This window comes from Thermobia domestica, chromosome 13 (genome assembly GCF_964235325.1).
Source record: "Thermobia domestica chromosome 13, izTheDome1.hap1.1, whole genome shotgun sequence".
Lineage (NCBI taxonomy): Eukaryota > Metazoa > Arthropoda > Insecta > Zygentoma > Lepismatidae > Thermobia > Thermobia domestica.
The window spans coordinates 77,185,892-77,208,341 of NC_137466.1; the positions used below are offsets into that span (position 1 = coordinate 77,185,892).

The following is a 22,450-nucleotide window of genomic DNA, read 5'->3' on the forward strand; positions in this document are numbered from 1 at the left end:
TCACATATTTTAATGCAAGAAACAAGGAACTAAAACGTAGCCAAAGTAGTTTCTCTTATTATAAAATATTAAAAATTAACTCCAGTTATTAAGAGTTTGTTTTAAGTATGTACCTAGACTATATCAGAAAAGGTGAGACCAATTCCTGTGTAGGAAAACGGCGACCTCCATTGGCTAGCAAATGTACTAGGGTGAATATTTCCTTCAATTAGCTTGCGATTGCGACAAAGATGAGCGCAATACGTCAAACAATCGTGATTGCGTAGCAGTTAAAAAAAACAAGCATTACATGGACCCCACCAAAAATCTTTAAAATGAAACAAAAAACTTGCGAACCAAAATATTATTTACAATCAACCATATCGAGTAGACGTACAGATTTTTCAAAATAGGCACTATTGATAGCTAAGTAAACGTCGATACGCTCCTACCATTTTGTAAATGTCTAAAAATTCGTCGTCAGATAGTGAACTTAAAAAAAAAAAAAAAAAAAAAAAAAAAAAAAAAAAAAAAAACTTGCACTGCGGTGATCACTTCTTTTTTCGTCATGAAATAAGACCCCTAAAGCGGCCTATAAAAGTGTAAATAGCCAAAAGTCTCACGGGGCAGGGTCCGGGCTGGATGCTGGATGTGGAAAAAAACTATTTTTCTCTTCGTAGCCTAATCCTGAAAAGCCCGCGTGGAATGCGGGCGGGCGTTATCGTGGTGCAATATGTAGGAGTTCTGCAAATGCGGCCTGTTTTTTGTAAACTGCTGGCGCAGTCACTATGACTCCTTGGTAGTACACTCCATTCACCGTTTGCCCGGGAGGGACAATGTGTTAGTACACTATGCCTCTTCGATCCTAAAATGCGATTAGCATCACTTTACTTACGCTCTTCTGTTGCTGCACTTTCTTCTTGCAAGGCGACTGTGGCGACTTCCATGATTTCTTGTTTTGTAAGCGGGTCGAAGTCATGGATCCATGTTTCATCGGCAGTTATGACTCGATCCAGAATGAGGAGATCGTCTTCCATACGTATCTTCCACTGGATGGAAACATCTACACGCTACTTGCCCTTTAAGAATGGTTTCACACGTACTGTTGTTTAAAACAAACAGTTGCACAATAAATGGATGGATAAATGCTGAGCGACTGCACTTCATGTTACTACACTTACACGCTTTCGTTGTTTAATTATACATTCGATATTTTTTGTCTGAAGATTGATGTTGAAGTAATGTTGAGCCTGCGGTGGATATAACAACAGATGAGTTCTTGAGAATTGTCTTACTTTGCATGATAAAATTTCACTATAACAAATTAAGTTCGGAAGTCCCAAAATTGTTATTATAGTGGTATTTTACTGTATAAAAAAGTACGATATTGCCTGTTGTACTTACACAGGGTGTCTATCGGTCACGAAAGTCACGAATGTCACGAAAAAGTCACGAAATCAGAAAAATGTCATGAAAGTCACGAAAAAGTCACGAAATTTAGCTTTTGGGTCACGATTTATTTTAACTGTGCAAATGTAAGTACAGATTGGAAAATTTTGTTTTATAAAACATCAAAATTCAACACCAAAAATGTCTATGGTCGGCTTTAGACGCTACCAAATCGCAAGCAAAGTACGTTTGTATCGCATGGATGAAAATTCGGCCTAACTCGCACCCAAATTCGCTCTTGAAAATGTTAGGAAATTTTATGATTTGGTAAAGAAAAGGTCACGAAAAAGTCACAAAATTTCATTGTGGAATTTTAGTAGACACCCTGTTACAGATGTAAAATTTGAGCACTAATTTGTAATGCTGAATATATGATACAAGTTTCAAAACCAATGCCTTAAGGAAATTTATTTGAACCAAAAAGAGACGGAGGTGGATAATGAATAAAGTTCACGAAATATTAAATAGAGACATTTGTAATAAGCAGGTGGTTCTTGGTTGTAATTGGAAAGCTGTTATGAAAAATACTTTTGAACAAATTAACAAAAGGACGGGAAGAGGTGAATGAGTGGTAGGTAATAACAATCTAACAATCTTAATTAAATTATCATAGCATAGTGTTAATTCTACTGCTGGACTTCTAGTTTGGTAACGGTGAACTTTCGGATTTTTCAAGTCATACCAGTAATTAGTCAATATATTTTTATTGTTATAGTTTCGTTCGCCTGGGAGATTATATGATGCAAAGAACATTGCATTTGTTGATGCGAAACACAATGCAAGCCATATATAACATATTTCAAGTTCATTTTAAGTACCTGCCTACTTATGAGGAGCTCACTGGAAAAGCAACAGACTTATTACTGGAGAGAAAAAGAGATCCTGGAGACCCATGCGTAAGAATATATTTTATTAACTATTAAAGTATAGGACTTTTCATTAGTTTTATCTTTTAGTCATGAATGCAATATTCATTTAATGCAGTTGTATTCAATCTTATATTGTTAGTTTTCATTTCTAGTTATAGTTTACTTTAGAATACTATAAAATACAATTTTCCGAGCTAAAGAAAATTCCTGCTTCCTGTTATTTTTCTTTTGTGCATGTACTTTATGTTCTTTTGTTGTTCAGGGAGGAATAAAGAATACAAGGAAGTGCTTTTGACTTTTCGTATACTTGGCTTTTTATTAGTAATCGGCTTAACTCATTAAAGACAGTGACAGAAAATTCATTTTTGTTTATCCCTAACGTTCAATAGGACGGGAAACTAAAGAAAATATTAAAACTTGAGATCACAGCGATCTGGTACTTATAAAAGTATTGTGGAACAAAATGGTCCATGTCTTTGAGATTCTGTTTACACCTGGAATCCGAACTACTGTAATTCAATGATCTCCCACCGGGAATCGAATCCTGGATCTCGAGTTGAGTTGCGTTGATTTTAACGTCCCTTTTAGCAACGAAGCTATACGATAAATAGATCTACAGCTTAACGAGTAATCCGAACCACATGAGCTCCCGCCGGGAATCGCATCAGGTTTTCCATGCCAAAGGCGCGTATGCTTAGCCTCGAGGGAGCTCCTCTGGGTCTCAAGAATCAAAGGTTATCCAATAGACAAGAGAGGAGCTAGCCTTATAACTTGATGCCTGTTCTAATATGAAACAATTAATGAACATTAAAGTTATCATCGGTTAACAATATTTTAAAGACTCTTAAGTCATTGACCAATTAGCATTTAAGATACTGGCCTTGTAAGACAGCTATGATCTCTAAATAGTGGTGCTTTTCTTGAAAATTTTAAAACAAGAAATTCAAATAAACCTTTACCTTCTTTTGAGCTGTAAAGAGTAAAAATTCTCATTATTTTTATTAAAAAATAAAAGTACTTTTATGTGGCAAATTTCTTTGTGAAATGTTTTTTCTGTTTAAAAGGTTATTTAATATAATAAGTTACACTACAATAAACTTCTGTTGTTATTAATACTGAAATAACAGCACTAGAGAAAACAGTCAAGAAATAAAATTAAATCTTAAACATAAGAAATATGCGAACACTTCACTTGTGTAACACACTGGAAATAATTTTGTTCCTTCAGCAAATCAACAAAATAGAGCCCTGCAGTCGTATTAAGCTCAGTGCTTTCTTTATATATATATATATATATATATATATATATATATATATATATATATATATATATAAAAGTTAAGAAACAGATAATTTGATGTGCTTCCTTGCAATTTCGTAGTTAACTTGATGATGCTATACATTTTTTGGTACCAAATTGAGGACTAAATAAACCTCACATATTTTCCCTGCTATAATTTTTATTTTTATATTTGTAAAAATATATTGAAATTTTTGTGTAATTGAAAACTAATTGAAAATCCAGTGCTTGTGTTCTCATAAGAAAGTTACCTTCGTTTCTTGTTCCAGATATAAATGTTGGGTATTTGAATACAGTAAACAAGAATTTTGTTTTTAGATCAGCAAGAAATAATAACTTTTTCGTAACATAGAGAAACACAATTCCTTGAAAAGGCAGCACATCTTCTTGTGAAAGTTATATGTACGATATTAATTTTGACAAGAAACTTAAATAAGATTTTGTTATTACTAGTGAGAAAGTAGAAATTGCATGAAAGATGTAGAGCTTAGTATTAAATGTTATATCACGTTTATTTTGAAAATTTTACAATTTTCCTCCAGTTCCTCACAGAGGAAAGAAAGGGCTCTTAAATCAAAAGAAGACATCTGCTATAGAAAAAGGCTAATGGATAACAACTCATGTGCTGTAAACCTGTCAAAAATCAGGCAACCCTGTCTTTTGTATTATGATTTTTTTCTTTTAAAACTTCGTGGTTAACAGGAATAGTGTAGACGACCATGAGACTTGACTCTGAACTGTGAAAATATTCGTGAAACCAATTGATACCACTTTTATCGTACATCCTTTTTCCTTTGTACAGGATATTCCAATGGCTTGTGACGATTTTCAATACGTCACTGTGTGAATATCTGTATAACGTAGTGCTTAAAATATTCAGCATTTCGCGCAGTTTCAGTTCATGCCTAGTGTAGTAACCCTAGGCCCTCACGCTTTTGAAGAAGATGACCATACAGTCTAATTTTCAGACGATATTTAAGGTGATAATGAATTTTTTACCAGCTAAATTGTTACAATTGGGAATAGAAAGTCACGATTTATGGTGCCAACACGATTTAAAGGACAACATTATTCAAGAAATTAGAGCAATAAACCATGCCACGCTACATATAGTTACGTAGAATTTTGAAGTCTACAAGTGTACAATTCTCTTAAAACAAAAGTTTGGGCCTAGGATTTCTCCATTGGACACGAACTCATTGTTACTAAAACTGCATGGAATGTTCAATATTTTAAGCTGCATAGCTTCCCAATTACTACGTTGATCTTCACACAAACATCTGATGTATCAAACATCTGGAGTCACTGTAGATCAGTGCTAGAGCGTTCATCCCTGGTTCGATCCCAGCTCCCGCCAAGTGGGCTTTATGGTGGACAAACATCGTGATCATGGTTTTTTTCAGGGTTTTCCGTTTCCCTGAAAACCTGAAGCTTACTTTCATCATCCTACTATTATCATCCATCTCATCATCACCATCTCCTTTAGCCTCAGCGCATGCTCATGGAACGTTAAACTTTAGTAAAAGTATCAAAAACCGTCACAATCCACTAGTACATTTTATAGTTTTCTCTTCATTCTTTCTTTTTCTTTTTTTTCTTTTTTTTTTAAATAATAATAATAATAATAATTCATTTCTTGTGCATGGTTTCGCCACGATACATCTGCTAAACAGCTTTGGAGGTTTTAGATTTTACGAAGAACCTCTTTCAACTTCATAATTTGATTTTTATCATCGTATATCTACGGCAAAAAGCACAAACTCTGAATTAATTTTGTCATGTCATTTAAACGGTCAAAGTATTTTAAATGTAATCGTGAAGTGGAAACCTTGGAGAACTGATAGCAATTAAGGCATTTATATACATTTATCAGGATATTTCAAGAGAAAACATTTTATTTAATATATATACACTGTTAGAGAATTTAAAAATCATCATTTTATAATCCCTTGATATGCATCAGTAGCAGTTTAAACTTTATTCCTGGGACAAAATAGTAAATTAGTGTTTGAAAAAAAAAAATTGTAAATGAGTAAGAAGCAACTGTAATGTGAACGAATTTGTAAATCTCTAAGAAAATGGAAAATATAACGGACAGAAAATTCTGTTCAAATAAGTTAAATTGTATGTTTAGAAAGATGATTTGGTTGTTCGGATTTTATTATATTAATTTATGGGTTTTGAAGAAATATCACAACTTAGGTATTATGTATGTGTAAAGTAATTGATGTATTATGGAAATGTTAAATAACACTAGGAAATTTAAATATATACATACATACACACACATATATATATATATATATATATATATATATATATATATATATATATATATATATATATATATATATATATATATATATATATATAATTAAATAATAAATTGATGTAATTCACAAAATTTTATTTTCTGTTTCAGCTTCCACTGTTTATTACTGAAATGGTTCTGAGTATGTACAGTTTGTCGTTTGATCCGAGTGAAAGTGAATTTTCTGGAACTGTAGGATATATATTGGATCAATGGGAAACTATGGTCAATGATGTAAAAGCGTACTTGCCCGACGAGACTTTCAAACCTTTTACAGAGTAAGAAAGAACGAAGAGTGTTATTTATTAATGTAATAGTTATAGCTTATTCTATTTCTATAACTTCTATTCATTTAACTGTTTAATTTACAGTTAAATAAACAATACGTGATTTGGATACATACATGGTTTTTGAATATAGACGTGATTTGGATACAAACCGTCTACGCTTGAAAAATTTAAAATTAACAATTTAATTAGACAAAATTAAAACTTACTATTATTTTTCTTCATAAATGATTGTCTATTGTTTGTATGCTGGGATACCCCCTAAGATATGTTAGTAGCAAAAGTCGTTAACTCGCACTTTTTTTCTCAATACCATGATGTATGGGCCAAGTTAAGTGGAACTTGATGTAACGTGAAAAAAAAGGGAAGAATGATTTTTTGACCTTATCAACTATCTGTTCAAATTATTTCAATTATTTCAGTTGTTGATCTAAAAGAAAACTATCAACCGTTATTATGACTTAATTTCCTTCCCATATTTTTCTTCATTTTGCCTCTTGCGATTATCAGTATTTTGGTTTCTTTGTTTAGTAACCTACCACTATTTTTATTTGTTTTCATGATACCATTGGCGAATTACTTTACAGTAGTACCTCAGGTCACGAACGCCTCTAATCACGAACAAATCAGCCCAGGAACACAATATCCGAAAAATTTTGACTCTATCCCTGAACAATGCACCGGCGCAATAACGTACACATGTGGCTTTGACACCATGTTTTCGGCTCACCAGCCACCGAGCCAACAATTGAACTGCTCTCCAAAATCCAAACAAGTCAGAAAACATCAGAAACATCACCAAGAGAGGAAACACCTACACAGTTGTCCAACGTTATTATAGAATAGGATTCTCTTTCGAAGGAGTAGTCTTCTTCTTCCTCCTCTGCCATCTACCTGTGCTAGTAACTATCAACCACGAAGGGAAAGTTATACATATGTATATTTTGTATTATTGTACTTTTGTTGCAAGTGGAACCATAAACAAGTAATATAAATAAATAAATTAAAAGAATAAAAACGATATTTCTGAGGTGGACGAACAAATTAATTGGATTTACATTAATTTCAATGGTGAAAATTGTTTCAGTTCGCGAACGGAATGAAAGAACGAATTAGATTCGTAAACCTAGGTACCTCTCTATATTTTAACATTTTATCTCCTTCAGGCACAAACTATTCAAGTCTAGCTATATTGGTTTTAAACACAAGCACATAATCGTACATTTAAGAATAATACTAAAATTGTGACTTCAGCGAATACCACAAATTCAAAGACTAAAGAGAGGAAGAGAGTGAAAGAACGTATTACTATGTAGAGAATGAGCCTGAAATCAAAATACCTGAAACCATGATTTGGTTATACTATAATGTCATAATAAAACCACTGTGTTCCATCGTTTCTGTGATATATGTTTTAAAAGTTAAGGTGTGTCAGATTTCTAGTTGGCTAGTTTTTATTAAAAATAGCTTTTTATGTAACTCATTACTCAGTAGACACCAAAATTAGTTGATCCAAGAATCAAATGTGGAGAGATATATGAGAACTTAAAGTCTGGATATATTGGTTCCTTCTAATATTCAATTTTAATAAGATATTTTCTGCGAGTAATTTGATTCTCCTTATGTTTTATGTTATTAACTTTGTTGGTCATAAGTAATACAAGATATACTAGTTCAGTTACACAAGTTACCAATATATAGTGAAATACATACTTGTGGTAATGTTATTCTGTTCTTATATACGGATAGTGAACAAAACAGTGGAAACGTCTAGCAAAATTATACCGTATTTTCAGTGTGTCTAACTACATTGAAATACTATGTAATACAATCTTTTCTCGTGTTGTTCAAGATAGTGGGAATTATGAACTAGTGGTAGCAAGAGGTAGTGCAGTCATGGACGTTGTGCTGATGTGGTGAACGAGCAATGTATCAAACCTTGCCAGTTTCAAAGTGGTCTAATTGTTGGTGGAACTGGGGCATCTTTGACCAAATCAGTGACATTCTTCTATATAAACGAGCCACAGTATCGAAACTAGTGACAGTATACGCAATGAAAAGTAGAACTAGGTCTACTAAGCACAATAATGGGAAAATTTGCAAGGTCTATCAAATAAATATCCGACTATTTATTTTTTAATTTTATTTTTTATTCTTTTTTATTGGGAAAGTAAACATCGTAGAATGTCAGCATTGCACAGAGATTAATGTTCCATGCGCATGTCCGGCAAGTGTCGTAATCGTCGCGTTCTTCAGTGCCTAGTAAAGAGCCAATGTGTTTTGTGCTATAGCCCTGTTTCATCACTGTGTTGTTTGTGGATCGTTCTTTTGAGAGCTAGATGACAATGATGTATAAACGACAGTGCATCAGGTTTTAGCAGAAGCTTAGCGACATGCAAATTGAAATCATTAAGAAGATTCGGCAAGTATTTGGATGCAATGTGGCTTAGTAAATAAAAGAGTAATACAATCGGTTCAGAGAAGACCTAACGTCAATAGAGAGTAATCAGCATTCTAGGAGGTCTTCTACAGGGCGTCATGCAGAGGTCGTAGAGAGAGTGCATGGAGGATCGTTCATTAACTGTTAGGGGACTAGTGGATCTCGTTGATATCAACAAAGGTTGTGCGCATACAATTTCAAGGAAAGATCTCAGTATGCACAGAATGGCTGCAGAGTTTGTGAACAGGCTACTTTCTCAGTAACAAAAGGTAACTCCGCGGAGAAGTTGTACAAGACATGCCTTAGACTGTCAACAGTGATCTTGAGTTTCTCAATACTATGGTTCCCGGTGATGGAACCTGTGTGTATGAATATGTCTCGGAGATCAAAGCACAGTCTTCTCAAAGAAAACATTCATCCTCGCCAAGGACCAAAAGGGGACCAATGATGCTAAGCATAATTAGTTTAACGTCAGTTGTTTTTGACTGTCGTGGTATTGCGCATCACGAATACGTACCAGAAGAAACGAACTTTTATTCTGATAATCTCCATCACGTACATGATGCAGTTCATCGAAACAAGTTCCATCTGTAATCATCACACAATTGGCAGGCGAATCACTGTAACGCGCCGGTTCATTGCGCGCAAGTAATCCAGAATTTCCTGGTAAGAAATGGCATTTCTGTCGCTTGCCAAGTCCTACTCTGCGAACGTGATTGCTTTCGACTTCTTGCTTTTCCCCAAAAATGAAAAGGGATATCAAGTATATCCACTGGAAGGGGCCGCGGTGGCTCAGTGGTAGAGCGTTCACCTCTGGTGCTTGGGGTCCCGGGTTCGATCCCAGTCCCCGCCAAGTGAACTTTGTGGTGGACAAACACCGTGTGCGTGGGTTTTCTCGGGGTTCTCCCGTTTCCTCCCACTTTCTTCATTCCCCCATTTCATTCATCACTCATCATCACCGTCTCCTTTAGCCTAACCGGCATAACCGTGGGACGTAAAACTCAAAGATTTTATATCCACTGGATACAAGAGAGGACATCATGCATAGCATAACGGCTAAGCTGACAGCAGTTCCATAAGAAATGTTCCAGACTTGCGCCCAGCAATGAAAGGAATATTGGGTTTGGTGTGAGAAAGTTGAAAGGGTTTACTTTGAAGGTGATTAAAACTGAAAAATCGTCAAGTTCGTAACTTTATTTGTTTATTTTATTAATTGCTCTTTAGTCGGTTACTTTTTGGACAGACTTTGTAAACTGCAGGAAATGGAAGCGAAAAGTGATTGTCCCAGGAAAACACAACGGTTTACAAAGGACTTTAGAAGTGAACGAATATCTAAATATTCTAATGTCAAACAAAATAGTAACTGAATAATATGAATATACATAGACTGATATTGCCAAGTCTCTGGTGATAGACCTAAATGCTCAAAAGTGATGTGGATGATGTAACTACCTCAAAATTTGGAAATTGAAGGATTGAAAACGCGTCATTTAGTCGGACAAGTCGATATCATCAGTGAACATGTGTTTCAATAAGGAACAGCGCGTCAAGCATAAAATATAAATTGCCAAGCATGACAGCGGCTGTACAATAGTCTGAGGCGCCTCACCATGATATACGACAGTAATTTCCATTGACATATTACGCAGTCGAGGCATGCAAAAAGTAATATTGGATGACCTTGTCTATCCAATAGTACAAATGTTATTTCCGGACCCCTCCATGTAGCGGACTGTCATCGTCGGGTAAAGGGTGGAGCTGAGAGGGCGGCTTAATTTTTTTCATGCATGCATCGTCCTTCATCAACATATTCTCACATGCCTTCTCTGCCGCGAATACCGCTACAGAACTCGCGGGTGGTTGGTGGGAGTCTTGGGAAGTGGCTGGTCCATGGACGTTTTCCTCCATCTGGGTGGACGCGCACCCATTCCCTACCTGCTGTTGTGTGCGTCCAATATTGTTGTCCCGTTTCCGAATCTTCGAAAATATAAGAAGTCAAAACATAGAAAAGTGAAAAAATAAGGTGAATAAAGTGAATAAAGCTTCAAAACGATAAAATAAAAAAAATAAAAAATCCGCATCTTTTGTTCGTTTGTTCTCTTATGGGCTGGTGGGGGTCTACAGTATCTTTCTCGTTCGACAGCTTCTTTCTTTTAGTTCCTATTCTTTTTTTTCCTAGGGCCACGCGTTTCTGACGACCGGAATGGTTTTCTTGCATCTCCATTCTCCTTGACTGCGTCGGCCTCACGCTGATCCTACTGTGAGGGCGTGCTTATGGAATAGCCAGGAGAATAGCGCAAGTTCTCGTAAGCGCTCCGACGTGAAGTTGCGACGTTCACACACATTTTCTATTTATAAATGTGTATTTAATAGCAACCTTTTATGGGTACTAAAAAAATATTTAAAATCGGATCCGGGTTCACCCTCTCGTGAAAAGACCAAAACAAGCAAGAGCGAGACAAACTTTCAAGTTGTAGATAGTGTGGAAAAGCCAGGTGTCGCGACGCATGTAATCCGATATCTTGTATTTAAAGATAAAGATGCTGATAGTGCCAATGCTGAAGCAAATCGTCCGAGTACTTTTATTCATTAATGAAGTTATTATTTATAACGTCGGACAGGTTAAAAATATCAAGAAATTACGGAATGGCATTTTATTGGTGGAAACAGTCGACGAGAAGCAGAGCGAAATTACTTAAACTAACCTCCATTGGACCAGTAAACATGTCGGTAGAACTTTATCGTCTGCTGAACGTCTCTCGTGATGTGATATCATGTTGGGGCTCCTAAATGCCACCGAGAAGGAGATTAAATTGGAGCTGGTTGACCAACATGTTGTAGAGGTAGCTTGCCTCAAAAGTAAGTCAGATGAACTCGTTGATACTCAGTCACTGATTCTTTCAGTTTCTCTACACTTCCGGGCTACGTGAAGGCTGGTTATAACCAAATATAGGTCCTTCCCTCTATTCCCAGTCCCCAGCTTGTTTCAAATAACACTTCGAGCACAACAGCACTTCGTGTAATGCGAGTGCTGCCCTTTTTGCGAATTGTGGCCATGGTAGTCATGATGCGCAACCCTGTATAGCGACCAAATTCTTTTGTGTGAACTACAAGGGCGAACATTGTGCTTGGTATCGAGACTGCCCATCCTTTCAACGCGAGTGAGATCACAGCTGCCGATGCTAAGCGTCGTTTAAAGAAAGCACCCCGTCCTCGCTTTCTGTGCCCTTTGCTACTGTTGCAGCTTCCTTTTGTCACTCAGACGTCCAATGTTTCCACCCAAACTGATCTTGTTCCCGACAAAAGTCCAGAAATTTAGACCCCCAGTCGATTGACTAGCAAACTCCCAAAACCCCACGTGTTTTTGTTAGTGTTGGTCTTCGGCGAACCCCAGCTCTTTGCCGCTTACCTTATGTGACCGGCCTAAAATTTAGCCAGTGTATACGCCAACTCAATGATATGTTTCTTTTCCTGGAAAGAACAAAATCTCCACCTGTTCGTAAGCCACGTTCAGTTTCTTTGAAATTGATATAGTGGAAGAAAACATGATGGATACTGAATGGACAGTACTTGGCCCACGTGGAAAGGTTCGCCTAAAAACACTGATTTCTGATATTTTATTGTCTTTTTTTTACTATTGTTATAGTTACATATTTTCTTTATTCTTACTATTATTAGTACTTATTGTTATTGTTACATATTTTCTCTATTACTATTAGTACTATTTATTTTATTGGGATATATTTATTGCTATTGTTATATATTTATTATTCTTATATATTTATTATTTTGTCTTTTAGCTTTTTACTTCTCTTTTGCAGCAGTATTTCTGATATATTTTGATACGTTTCTTTTTAACTTCTATTTGCGGCAATCATGTGGATCGTAACGGGGAGAAGTAGCCTCGATGCTGACGTCTTCATTAATAATTAATTAACTAAAGGTATTTCGGACGGCGACCATATTCTTGCATGATAATATCTCCATCCGCACCCCTGATCCTGTCTGAACGTTATTGTGGAACATATCGACAAAGTTCAGCATCTTCGCTTCTTCGTCCAATCCTCGGACCTCAAGATTATGGAGCGTCCACGGCTATTTTGAAAAATCGAATTGGGTGTCTACTTCTACCGCCATTTCTGTACTTGATCTGTAAGCTTTAGTGCATGAAGAATCGGTGTAGTTCCGTTAACCACACTTGAGAACTTGTATGGGTCTTTTCTACCAGAAGTCAAGCTATATTAATGTTAAATTTGGATCAACACCCTATTAATACACAAAGGTCCCACTTCCAGAAGTGTTTCTACTCTTTTGTTCACTATTTGCTTATTAATATAATTCCATTACTTAACAAAACAGATACACTAAAATGCCTTCTTCCTTAATTATTTGTCACTTTTCTCTTCGTGATGAAGCTTAGCAGGACTGTGTAGAGTATATTAATTATTGATCTCAGTATTTCAAAATATGTAGGTAAGAAAATTTGCTGGTTGATACAGCAAAATATGACGTGATTAAAATTATTTATTATTATATGTACTGAAGTTAATATTTTATTAAAGTTCTGAAATTTAAGATAAGGTGACAGGATTTAAAAATAGGAAAAATACAATGGCAAAAAATTGAACAGTTATAAATTTTATATTATCCCATAAAAAATGGTTCATCAGATCTGTTGTAGGAAACTTTTGTAGGAAAGATGCTTTGAGGGTATAATATGACATTATATACATATAAAGTTAATAACATTTTGCTTAAACGAATATTCTGAACATATATTTCTGTCTGTGTAGGATTAAAATTAATTAAGCGTATCTCATCATAAAAGAGAGTCTCAAAAGGACCATCTTACCTTTAAAAATAGAGTGCGTGCTTTTTGTAGTTTTCACAATGCTAATGATGTTAATTTCATGATTTCTTTCAGACCTACTATTGGAGGAAAACGAGAAGAGAGAAGTTGCGGAGATCCTCCGACGTTAGAATTTGTGTTGAGGGAAGATGAACGTTTTCAGTTCTTTAAGAATTCAGTCAAAGACTTTATGAAACGAAACTTCCAGGCTTGTACACAATATGTTCAAAGATTTCAGTTTATTCGGGAATTTTATGGAGATGATGAAAGAACGAATTTGCAGACACTGAGGGATGAAACAGGTATTTAAAATTAAAAATAAACTATTAATTTTCAAAGGATATGAATATTACACACACCTTTCTGATTGCATCCTTAAGAATTTTACACTCCTGTAGCATTTTTTTTTTCATTAGATTTAGTCACACACATATATATATACATATATATATATATTCATGAAAACATTATGTCCTTTCTAAACTTGTTGTAAAACCTCTCGATAAACTGGTTATTTTGTTTTTCGAAGATTTCTCGAAGAAAGTAATTGGAAAAGAAAAATTCTTTTGTACATACAGACAACATCTCACTTAATCACTTCTTATCATGATGTAATTGATGCATGGCATTGAACATGTAAAACAAAAATTAATTTTTATTCTTTTTTCAAACCGTAATTTTAAGAGAGAATTGAATATGTTATAACATACCGAAAATAAAATCATTAACTTAAGCAAGATGCGATTGGGCGCTTTGAACTTTGATCTCTTGACAACCAGTTCGTCAAGTGATTTCATCTCAAATTTTAAGTCCATTCTGCCTAAAGAACATGATGTTTTTATAAAGAGAAAATATCTTCATTTGAATGATTTGGTGAAAAATGTCAACAGAATTAAGTGGCTGAAGCTGTTAAGGAAATCTCTTATAGATGCAGTCAATAAGATAAGTATTGTAATTTCCTCTTTGAAAATTAGTATTATTAAAAATGCTCAATTACAGTCTTTAAATGAACAAAGAATAATAATTTATCTGTAATTCTGTTTTAATCACGCTGCAAGTTAGGAGCTCTGTGAGTTTGATCTTCCTGATGGATTATGTTACTACTGTAGAGCTATTCGAGTAGACTGTTCCCGACACTGTTGGTTGCCCAACTTCAGTGTGTGGAGGCAGTGATCACGACGTCAAGCTCAGAGTTCCTCCGTGGGTATGTGCTTAACGTACTTTGCTTCGGCACGGAAGAGCAAGGTTCGATTTTTGATGTGAACTCATGTGGTTTGGGTCCCACATTAATCTATAGATCCACTTCTCATATAATATCGGTGCTGAAAGGGACGCTAAATTCCACCCAACCAACAACGCCAAGTTCCATTTTGATCCACGGTGATTCGTGAAGCTATTCTGGGTTGTTGTTGTTATCTTGCTATTTTTAATCGGCATCCAACTATCGAGAATCTTCAGCGATATTGCATTCTGTGAGCTCATGCTAGATATCTTATTAAATCTTCGACACGCCAGAACTGGAAATATTATGTATCGTCTTTCAATAGTGGGACTCGTATGACTGCTGTTTGACTACTAATAATGTATCGAGCGGAACCATTCCATTTAACACTGAAAATTATAATGTTTCCTTCACGGCTATCGATTTAGACCCTATCTTTACCTTATTTCTACCTTTAGGTCGTTCAATGCTGCTCCTAGGTTTTATCGTATATCTTACGATTTGTTGCGAAACGTCTTTCTCGATACTCAGCTTGCATTACTGCAGCTGTTTAACCATATCTGGTCCGAGGAGATTTTCGACCTCCATGACGTGATGCTCTGGTCCTTCTGATCTTCAAATCACAGAAAGTCATAACGATTGTCACGACTACATTCTCACTGCTCTCACTAGCTGAATTTGTAAACTCCAACTACCATCAATGTATCGCTATACAGCTTCAACTGACACTAAATCATCTTGTTCACTGATCGAACGAGTTAAGCCTTCGGTTTTCTGCGGAAAAGACTCAATGTATATGCTCTTTCTGCCAATAAACTTGTCTTTTCATCCGAACCTGTATCTTGGTTGCATCGTCTCTCGTTTACGGTCCGATTTCTGGGTCCACCTTTGATTACCGCTTAGCTGGGCACCGCACAATCATAATTGTAGCTACTTTTGTGCCTGAGCTCTACTTGCTTCGCGTACTTTCTAATTGAGGTACAGATCTTATTTTTCCATTACGGCTATACTGTAATCGAGTTCAAATTAGACTATAATTATATTGCTTACTCATCTGTTTGGTTCCCCTCGCGGAAGCAGATTGACATAGTTCATCATATGAGCATTTGGCTAGCTATAGTTGCTTTCCACGCTAGCCCTGCTACTAGCCTTTATGCAGAAAACCAAACAAAGCATCATTAGTCAAGAGATACTTCTTCAAATTAATACAGCCCATGCGCGTTAAATTGTTGATCATCCATGCAGCTTTTTACCGCGTGAGGACCAGATACAAGACCTACATGCAGCAATTTTTGAGCGTCATGCACATGGTACGTTCATGTCTACGAGTATCATTGACATTGAACTTTTCTCGCTTCACAAGATCAAGGGTGGACTGTGGGTACACCATTGAAGACATTGCGATCCATCAGGCACAACACAATGCCCGCCCACGTGTGTTAAATGACTGTGACTGGCAACGTCTGGGCGGATTCGTTCCAGGAAACAGACAAGCAACAGTGTAAACGGACAATACGAATCAATGCAGGACGTCCCAGCAATGTGTCTAAGAGGTCAATGCAGGGCAAGTTGGTCTGCATGGGGTATCACAGCCGCTGACCAACGGAAGTGTTTGTTACTATGCGGTGACAGTCAGCAACGGTATCTCACGCGGTTTCGGGAAAACGTTAATTGAGCCTTAGAATGAGTGGCAAAGTATAGCATTGAGAGAGAGAATCACGTGTCCAATTGCTACGTGCGGATGGTAGGCACTGGGTATCGCGCAGATCTCTTGTGGCAATAGACCCAAGTTATCTACAAGGCACTCCTCAAGCTGATGGAATCCAGTTCCAATGCAAGGTTTGGTCCCTAGATCTCCGATCATGAATCCTATCGAGCACATGTATATGAAATGGACTATTAGTGCTCAGGAGCCTCTACCTGTAAAAACCACGGAATTGTGGACGGCTGTCGAGGCTGCATGGCTGCACAACTCTCGACATGTTGCGTCCCTGCCTCGTCGTTGATGCAATTCACCGTGCTCGAGGTGGCTTCACACGTTATTAGGTAGTTGTCCCGTGACTTTTGGCACTTAAATGTAGTCATTTTCCATTAAAATTCAAGTTAATTGTCGAAATATTTCATTTTTGTTTTCTTGGCATGATGAAGCTCTACCTTTTCTCTCGTCTTCACTTATTTAATGTTTTAATTTTATTTGTGATTTACAGCACTGCCTGTTTTCCGAGAATGGCTTGAAAGTTTAGAAATTCAGCAAGCTGAAATAGAAAAGGTTATTCGGATACAACCTCTTGGATTGTTATTGCTTGACTTAGGCAAATTTAAAGAAGCAGCGATGCCTGCACCGGCGAGAATTCGGGAGGTTCTGGATACTACAATGCCAATGTAAGTTAAATATATTTTTCAAATAGTTAGTTCACTTGGAGAAAGTTTCGTTCTTCAGTATCTGTTACTAGCATGTTAAAATAAATAGCAAATATTTTATCAGTTTACAGAATAGTGAATTGACTTCCTTTGATTATTAGTAGCAGTGTGAGAGTAATATTTCTACCAGTGTTTTCCAAAAGAAAGAATTATTGTTTCAAAACTCATAGATTATCCTGTTGAACAGACCAAAGGCCATAGAAAGCCATGAACAAATCTTTACAATCAAGTGTAATGGACATGAATGTAAAATAAAAGAGGTTTGTTAGCTCTAACATTTATGATATACGCGATCTTCTGCAGTTCCATTTAACTGAAATTCCGAGTTAACCAAATCGCTAAAACAAGACAAAACCTTCCCTCCCGTCTTAGAGAACGAACTGCTATAGACGTTTTTATCTAATATTAAGCAAAAGGATTTTCTTTTTCACAACTTGATTTAAACGTCAATGTTTTAGTCGTGCGGCTTTAGTTCAGTAATATTAAGTTCTAATGTTCAGTTCTGAACGCACCAGATTAATATGTTGTCAACAGTCTCTTCACGCTGAAAATATATAAACTATACAGTACTGTACATATATATACAGATGATGATCAGAAAAATGGAAACACCTGAACGAAATTGCAACGTACTAGATTAATATGGTGTCGGGCCACCTTTCGCCTTCAGAATAGCCTTGATGTGACGTCGGATGGAGGCATAGAGGTCGTGAATGGTAGCAAGTGGAATTTTACACCATTCCTCGTGCAAGGCATCGGCCAGTTCTGTAAGAGGATGGAGGTGGAAATCGTCGCCGTAGTTGTGTTTCCAAGATGGACCACGGATGTTCAATTATGTTGAGATCTGGGGATTGGGCGGGCCGAAGGAGGTGTTGAACTTCATCCCGGTGTTCCTCAAACCATGCTGCAACAACGCCAGCTGTGTGAATGGGTGCATCATCATCCTGGAAGATGGCGTCATTGTCCGGGAACAACATCCGGACCATAGGATGCAAGTGGTCTCCTAAAATTGCGACATAATCGTTGGCAGTGATTCGTCCGCTAAGTGTGACCACAGGACCCAATGAAAACCATGATATGGCGGCCCACAGCATCACCGAGCCGCCGCCATGTTTCACAGTTGGGCGGAGACACTGCAGATCATAAGCTTCTTTGGGTGTTCTCCACACATAAAAACGGCCCGTGGTTGGGAATAGGGTGAAGGATGACTCATCCGACCATATCACACGTTTCCAGTCTTCAACGGTCCAATTTGCATGGTCGCGGCACTATTTGCGGCGTGCGAAAGCGTTATGGTCCCTGATGAGCGGTTTGGCCCGTGCAACACGACCCCGTAAGTTCATGTCATGTAATTCGCGGCGGACTGTGATTGTCGAAACAGGGTGGGGGAGATGCTGATTGAGTTCCTCCGTCACTTGCTCCGCAGTAGCACGACGGTTCTGCGTGACAATGCGCTTTAATACCCGGCGTGACCTGTCACTCATGATTTTCTTCCGCCCACTGTTCCGCTTTCCCGATGTGATTTTCCCGTGTGTTGTGTAGGCCGTCATCACCTTCGACACTGTCCCACGCGACACACCTAACACAGTAGCCACTGCCGTCACACTCACTCCACATGGTGGCGTCAACCGCGCACCAACAATTTGCCCTCTTTGAAAATCTGAGAGGTCTCCCATTTTACACTACCTCCGTCTGCTGCAGCCACTGGACACTGCTGTTCCACTGCGCCTGACGTAGTATGGAGACCGACCTAACACACCACCACCAGGGGTCCGGCGCTGCGGGCGCCACGACACCACTGCCAACCCATACATTTGACGTGTTGCCAACTACAGGTGTTTCCATTTTTCTGATCACCATCTGTATATATATAAAACTTTAACCGAATTTTCGTTCAACCGAGCCATTGGTCCCGTCAGATTCGGTTAAACGGTCCTCTAGTATGGGCGGTAAAATAATCCACGGTAAATTGTCTTGTCTTTATATGTTAAGCTTCGTTTAGGAGTAATTTTACAATTTAGTAATGCGTCAGATAGTAAGTTATCTTCCCCTTTCCGCTAAAAACACTCGCAATGAGGGGACATTTAAAGTATAATTGTTGTTGTCCAGGTGTTCATACTGCTGTGAATTGTCTCTTTGTGTGCGCTTATCAGATTGATGTTTGTAATAGTATGGTGGCTACTGTTTCAGTAGGAAACAATCGTGCTTTTTAACTTTATAATGAGTGTTAATAATTAATATTTGTGCTCAGGGAGCAAAATTTCTCTAATACTGATCGTACCTAAAACGTGGTTCGTCTGGTGTTAGATTGGAAATAAAGACAACTGTTGAACAGGTATGCTGTATCACGTATGCAATAATGTATCTTGATATTCCTGTACTACTTTCTTAGTGTTCAGTAACTTGATAAAATTCTGAACCACATGAAGAAATCCATATCCTATCTATTACTCACTGTGGTCTTCTAATGTCTTTCATGAACAGGGGAAAGCCTCTGGCATCTTACGGCATCCGATTGCAGGGTTATCGCCGATTTTGGTGGCTAACATATGTAATTATGTATTAAAAAAAAAAAAAAAAAAAAAACTCCTTCTGCCTAATGGTACCCTATCGCATTGCTTAATCGTCGGAAAAATGTGTTCATACTGTGATGATCATTACACTCAAGTCATAAAAACATTTAGTCGTAAAAACAACCCTCAGTGCCAACTCCTTTGAAAGTAAGGAATGACGCGACATACATCGGACAGCTTTTCAAGGAAAAAGGAGTTGGTACAGAAGATCTGTCCTGTGTCTCCAGTTAGTATCAACAACCTCCATCAGCATCTGACGCTGAAAGCTACCGTAAGGCCTGCATCCATCATTTCCTATCTGATTACATCGCTGAATGAAAGACATCAACAGCTGGAAACTGCACAAACGGCACCTAGCAGATGACAAGTGGAAATACATTGTCCCATTCATACATGTACGCAGTGGCGGCGGTTGGACGTTAAAAGTGGGGTGCAAGACATGATCTGAACAATTGTATATCAATGTTAGATTTCCTGGTTGTTTCTAACACTGTTTGATGAAAGGTTGTATAACTAATAGAATACTATCTTTTTCACTTAAAATACCATATATCGTATTTCTATTTTATTAAGTAAATTCATAAGAGCAATACGGGTAAGTACTAGCCCTTTTTACTCTTAAACAACGAAAGTGTAAGAGATTTGAGTTCTTGCTCATGAACATCTTAAAATTCTGTCTGGAAAATGTGTAATCAGATTATTTAATAAATTTGCAAAACAAATAAATAGAAGGGATAATATGAATCATAGTAATGAATAATGACGCTTGTTTTGCAGAAGTTATATTGAAACTGGGAATTAATGAACAACTTAAACTTTTAATTCCACACATGCCATTAAATGAATGTTTTTTACTCATAGAAAATGAAATACAGTAAGTACTACAAGCATATGCTATGACATTTAAAGAAATATGTAATTGCAATATTAATTGCTTTGAATTGCCATTAAAACGCAATTCCTGTAGCTTTCTTAACTCCACGGGAAGACAAATATCAAATACGTACTCACGCAACGGCAAATATCATATGGCACCATTTTTTTCTATGAAACAGCAATACATACAAAGCCTTTACCAGGGTATCCACATACTGGAAAATAAGTGAAAGTCAGGGAGAGGTCAGAGAAGTAAAAATGTATCAGTTGAAGTCAGGGAAATGGGAGCTTGATCAGGGAAAGTCGGGGAAAAATCGATTTAGGTCCATTGTTAAATTACTGAATTTATGAAATAGGGTTGATTTAATTACTGTTACTGGATACAAAATGTAGTGTTCTCAATGATGATATTGAGGGAGGCAGTGTTCTCTGATATAGTTATTGAAACTAATTTTCTGCGAAAAACACATATCTAACTGCATTCTGCCATATTTGCTCAAAAGGGTACACGCTGTTCTAGGAGAATTGCATGGTGCCAAGAGGATATCTGGACAAGTGGCTGAGAACGCGAAGAAATCGTATCTCTAGCTCATAGTGAAAGCTCAGACTGAAGAATTTAAGGAACACTCGAATGAAATGAAATCTGTCAGTTTTACGTCTCACGGTTATGCTGATTAGACTAAAGGAGACGGTGATGAGAAATGAATGAAATGGTGGAATGAAGAAAGTGGGATGAAACGGGAGAACCCCCGAGAAAACCCACGAGCACGGAGGAACACTCGAATGAATTCATAGCCAATGATAGAGATGGTATTGGATTTGATGAGTTTTTTACTTAGTCTTAGGAAATGGGAAGAACTTCGTTGACTTATGGCCAGTTATGAAATTGTGTTTTATCTTCTTTCACGGAAACGCATTTTTTTTAAAGTGGTTTCACAATAAATAAAGTTATCATTGTTGACAACTTACAAGAAGAATCTCTGGTGGTTCAACGGATCATATATGATTCTGTGATAAGAATAGGTGGATCATCAGGATTAATAATTACAAGAGGTATGATAAATTCAGTGAGAAGTTCAATGAGACAATATCAGGTGTATTTGGAAAAGAAAAGAGAAATAAATGCTGGAGACGAGAAGAGGAGAGAGAAACGGAAGATTCAGTAACAACTAAAGGAGCTGGAGGAAGGAGAGAAGAAAATTAAACTGCTGAGATAAGAAGGATATTTAGATCAGTATGAAGAAAACTATGCGAGAAAGGATGAAAACCAATTTCTAAATGGGTTGCATTTAACAACTGCACCAGCAAAAGTATGTGTTACATAATGTGTGTGTGTGTGTCTTTTTAAATAATCATGTATGAACTGTTTATTATTATAGGCAATATTATAATGCTGTATAATTGGTATTATAATGTGTAAACATATAATGTGTAATTTTTTCATATCTTAAGTACTCTGTATATTGCACACTTTCGTTTGTAGCTTTACATTTTGTGTAATATGTAGGCCTAATTAATATCGGCCTAATGCATGTGTTTGTAAATTTACATTTCTTTGGAAAGAAAATTGAAAAAAGAAGGAAACAGAAGCGGAAGAGAACAAGACCAACTATGGGGAATGTGGAGGTTGGGGTTTCTTTCTTTTTTTCTATATTTTTAAATTATTCAGGGGTCACGGAAATCGAACTTTCGTCATGGAAAGTCAAGGAAAAGTCAGAGATCTTTTCTCGAAATTGTATGGACACCCTGTTTACATTTCCGAATGACATTATATAAATTAGGGCGTCACTTCAAAAAAGTGGGGGAGGGAAGCAACTGCTCCCTCTTGCCCCCCCCCCTAATCGCCGCCCATGTATGTACGTATCTTCGGTGGT

General features: G+C 36.9%; 1 protein-coding gene across 1 annotated transcript in view; it reads left to right on the plus strand.

The window, feature by feature from the left end:
• The window catches only part of Dhc16F (Dynein heavy chain at 16F), a 418,273-nt gene that overhangs the window by 78,069 nt on the left and 317,754 nt on the right, over positions 1–22,450 (plus strand). Inside the window, exons 10-13 of the mRNA XM_081735970.1 lie at positions 2,144–2,324; positions 6,020–6,186; positions 13,560–13,786; positions 16,914–17,088. Of these exons, the coding sequence (XP_081592096.1) occupies positions 2,144–2,324; positions 6,020–6,186; positions 13,560–13,786; positions 16,914–17,088 (750 nt within the window). The remainder of the gene's footprint in view (positions 1–2,143; positions 2,325–6,019; positions 6,187–13,559; positions 13,787–16,913; positions 17,089–22,450) is intronic.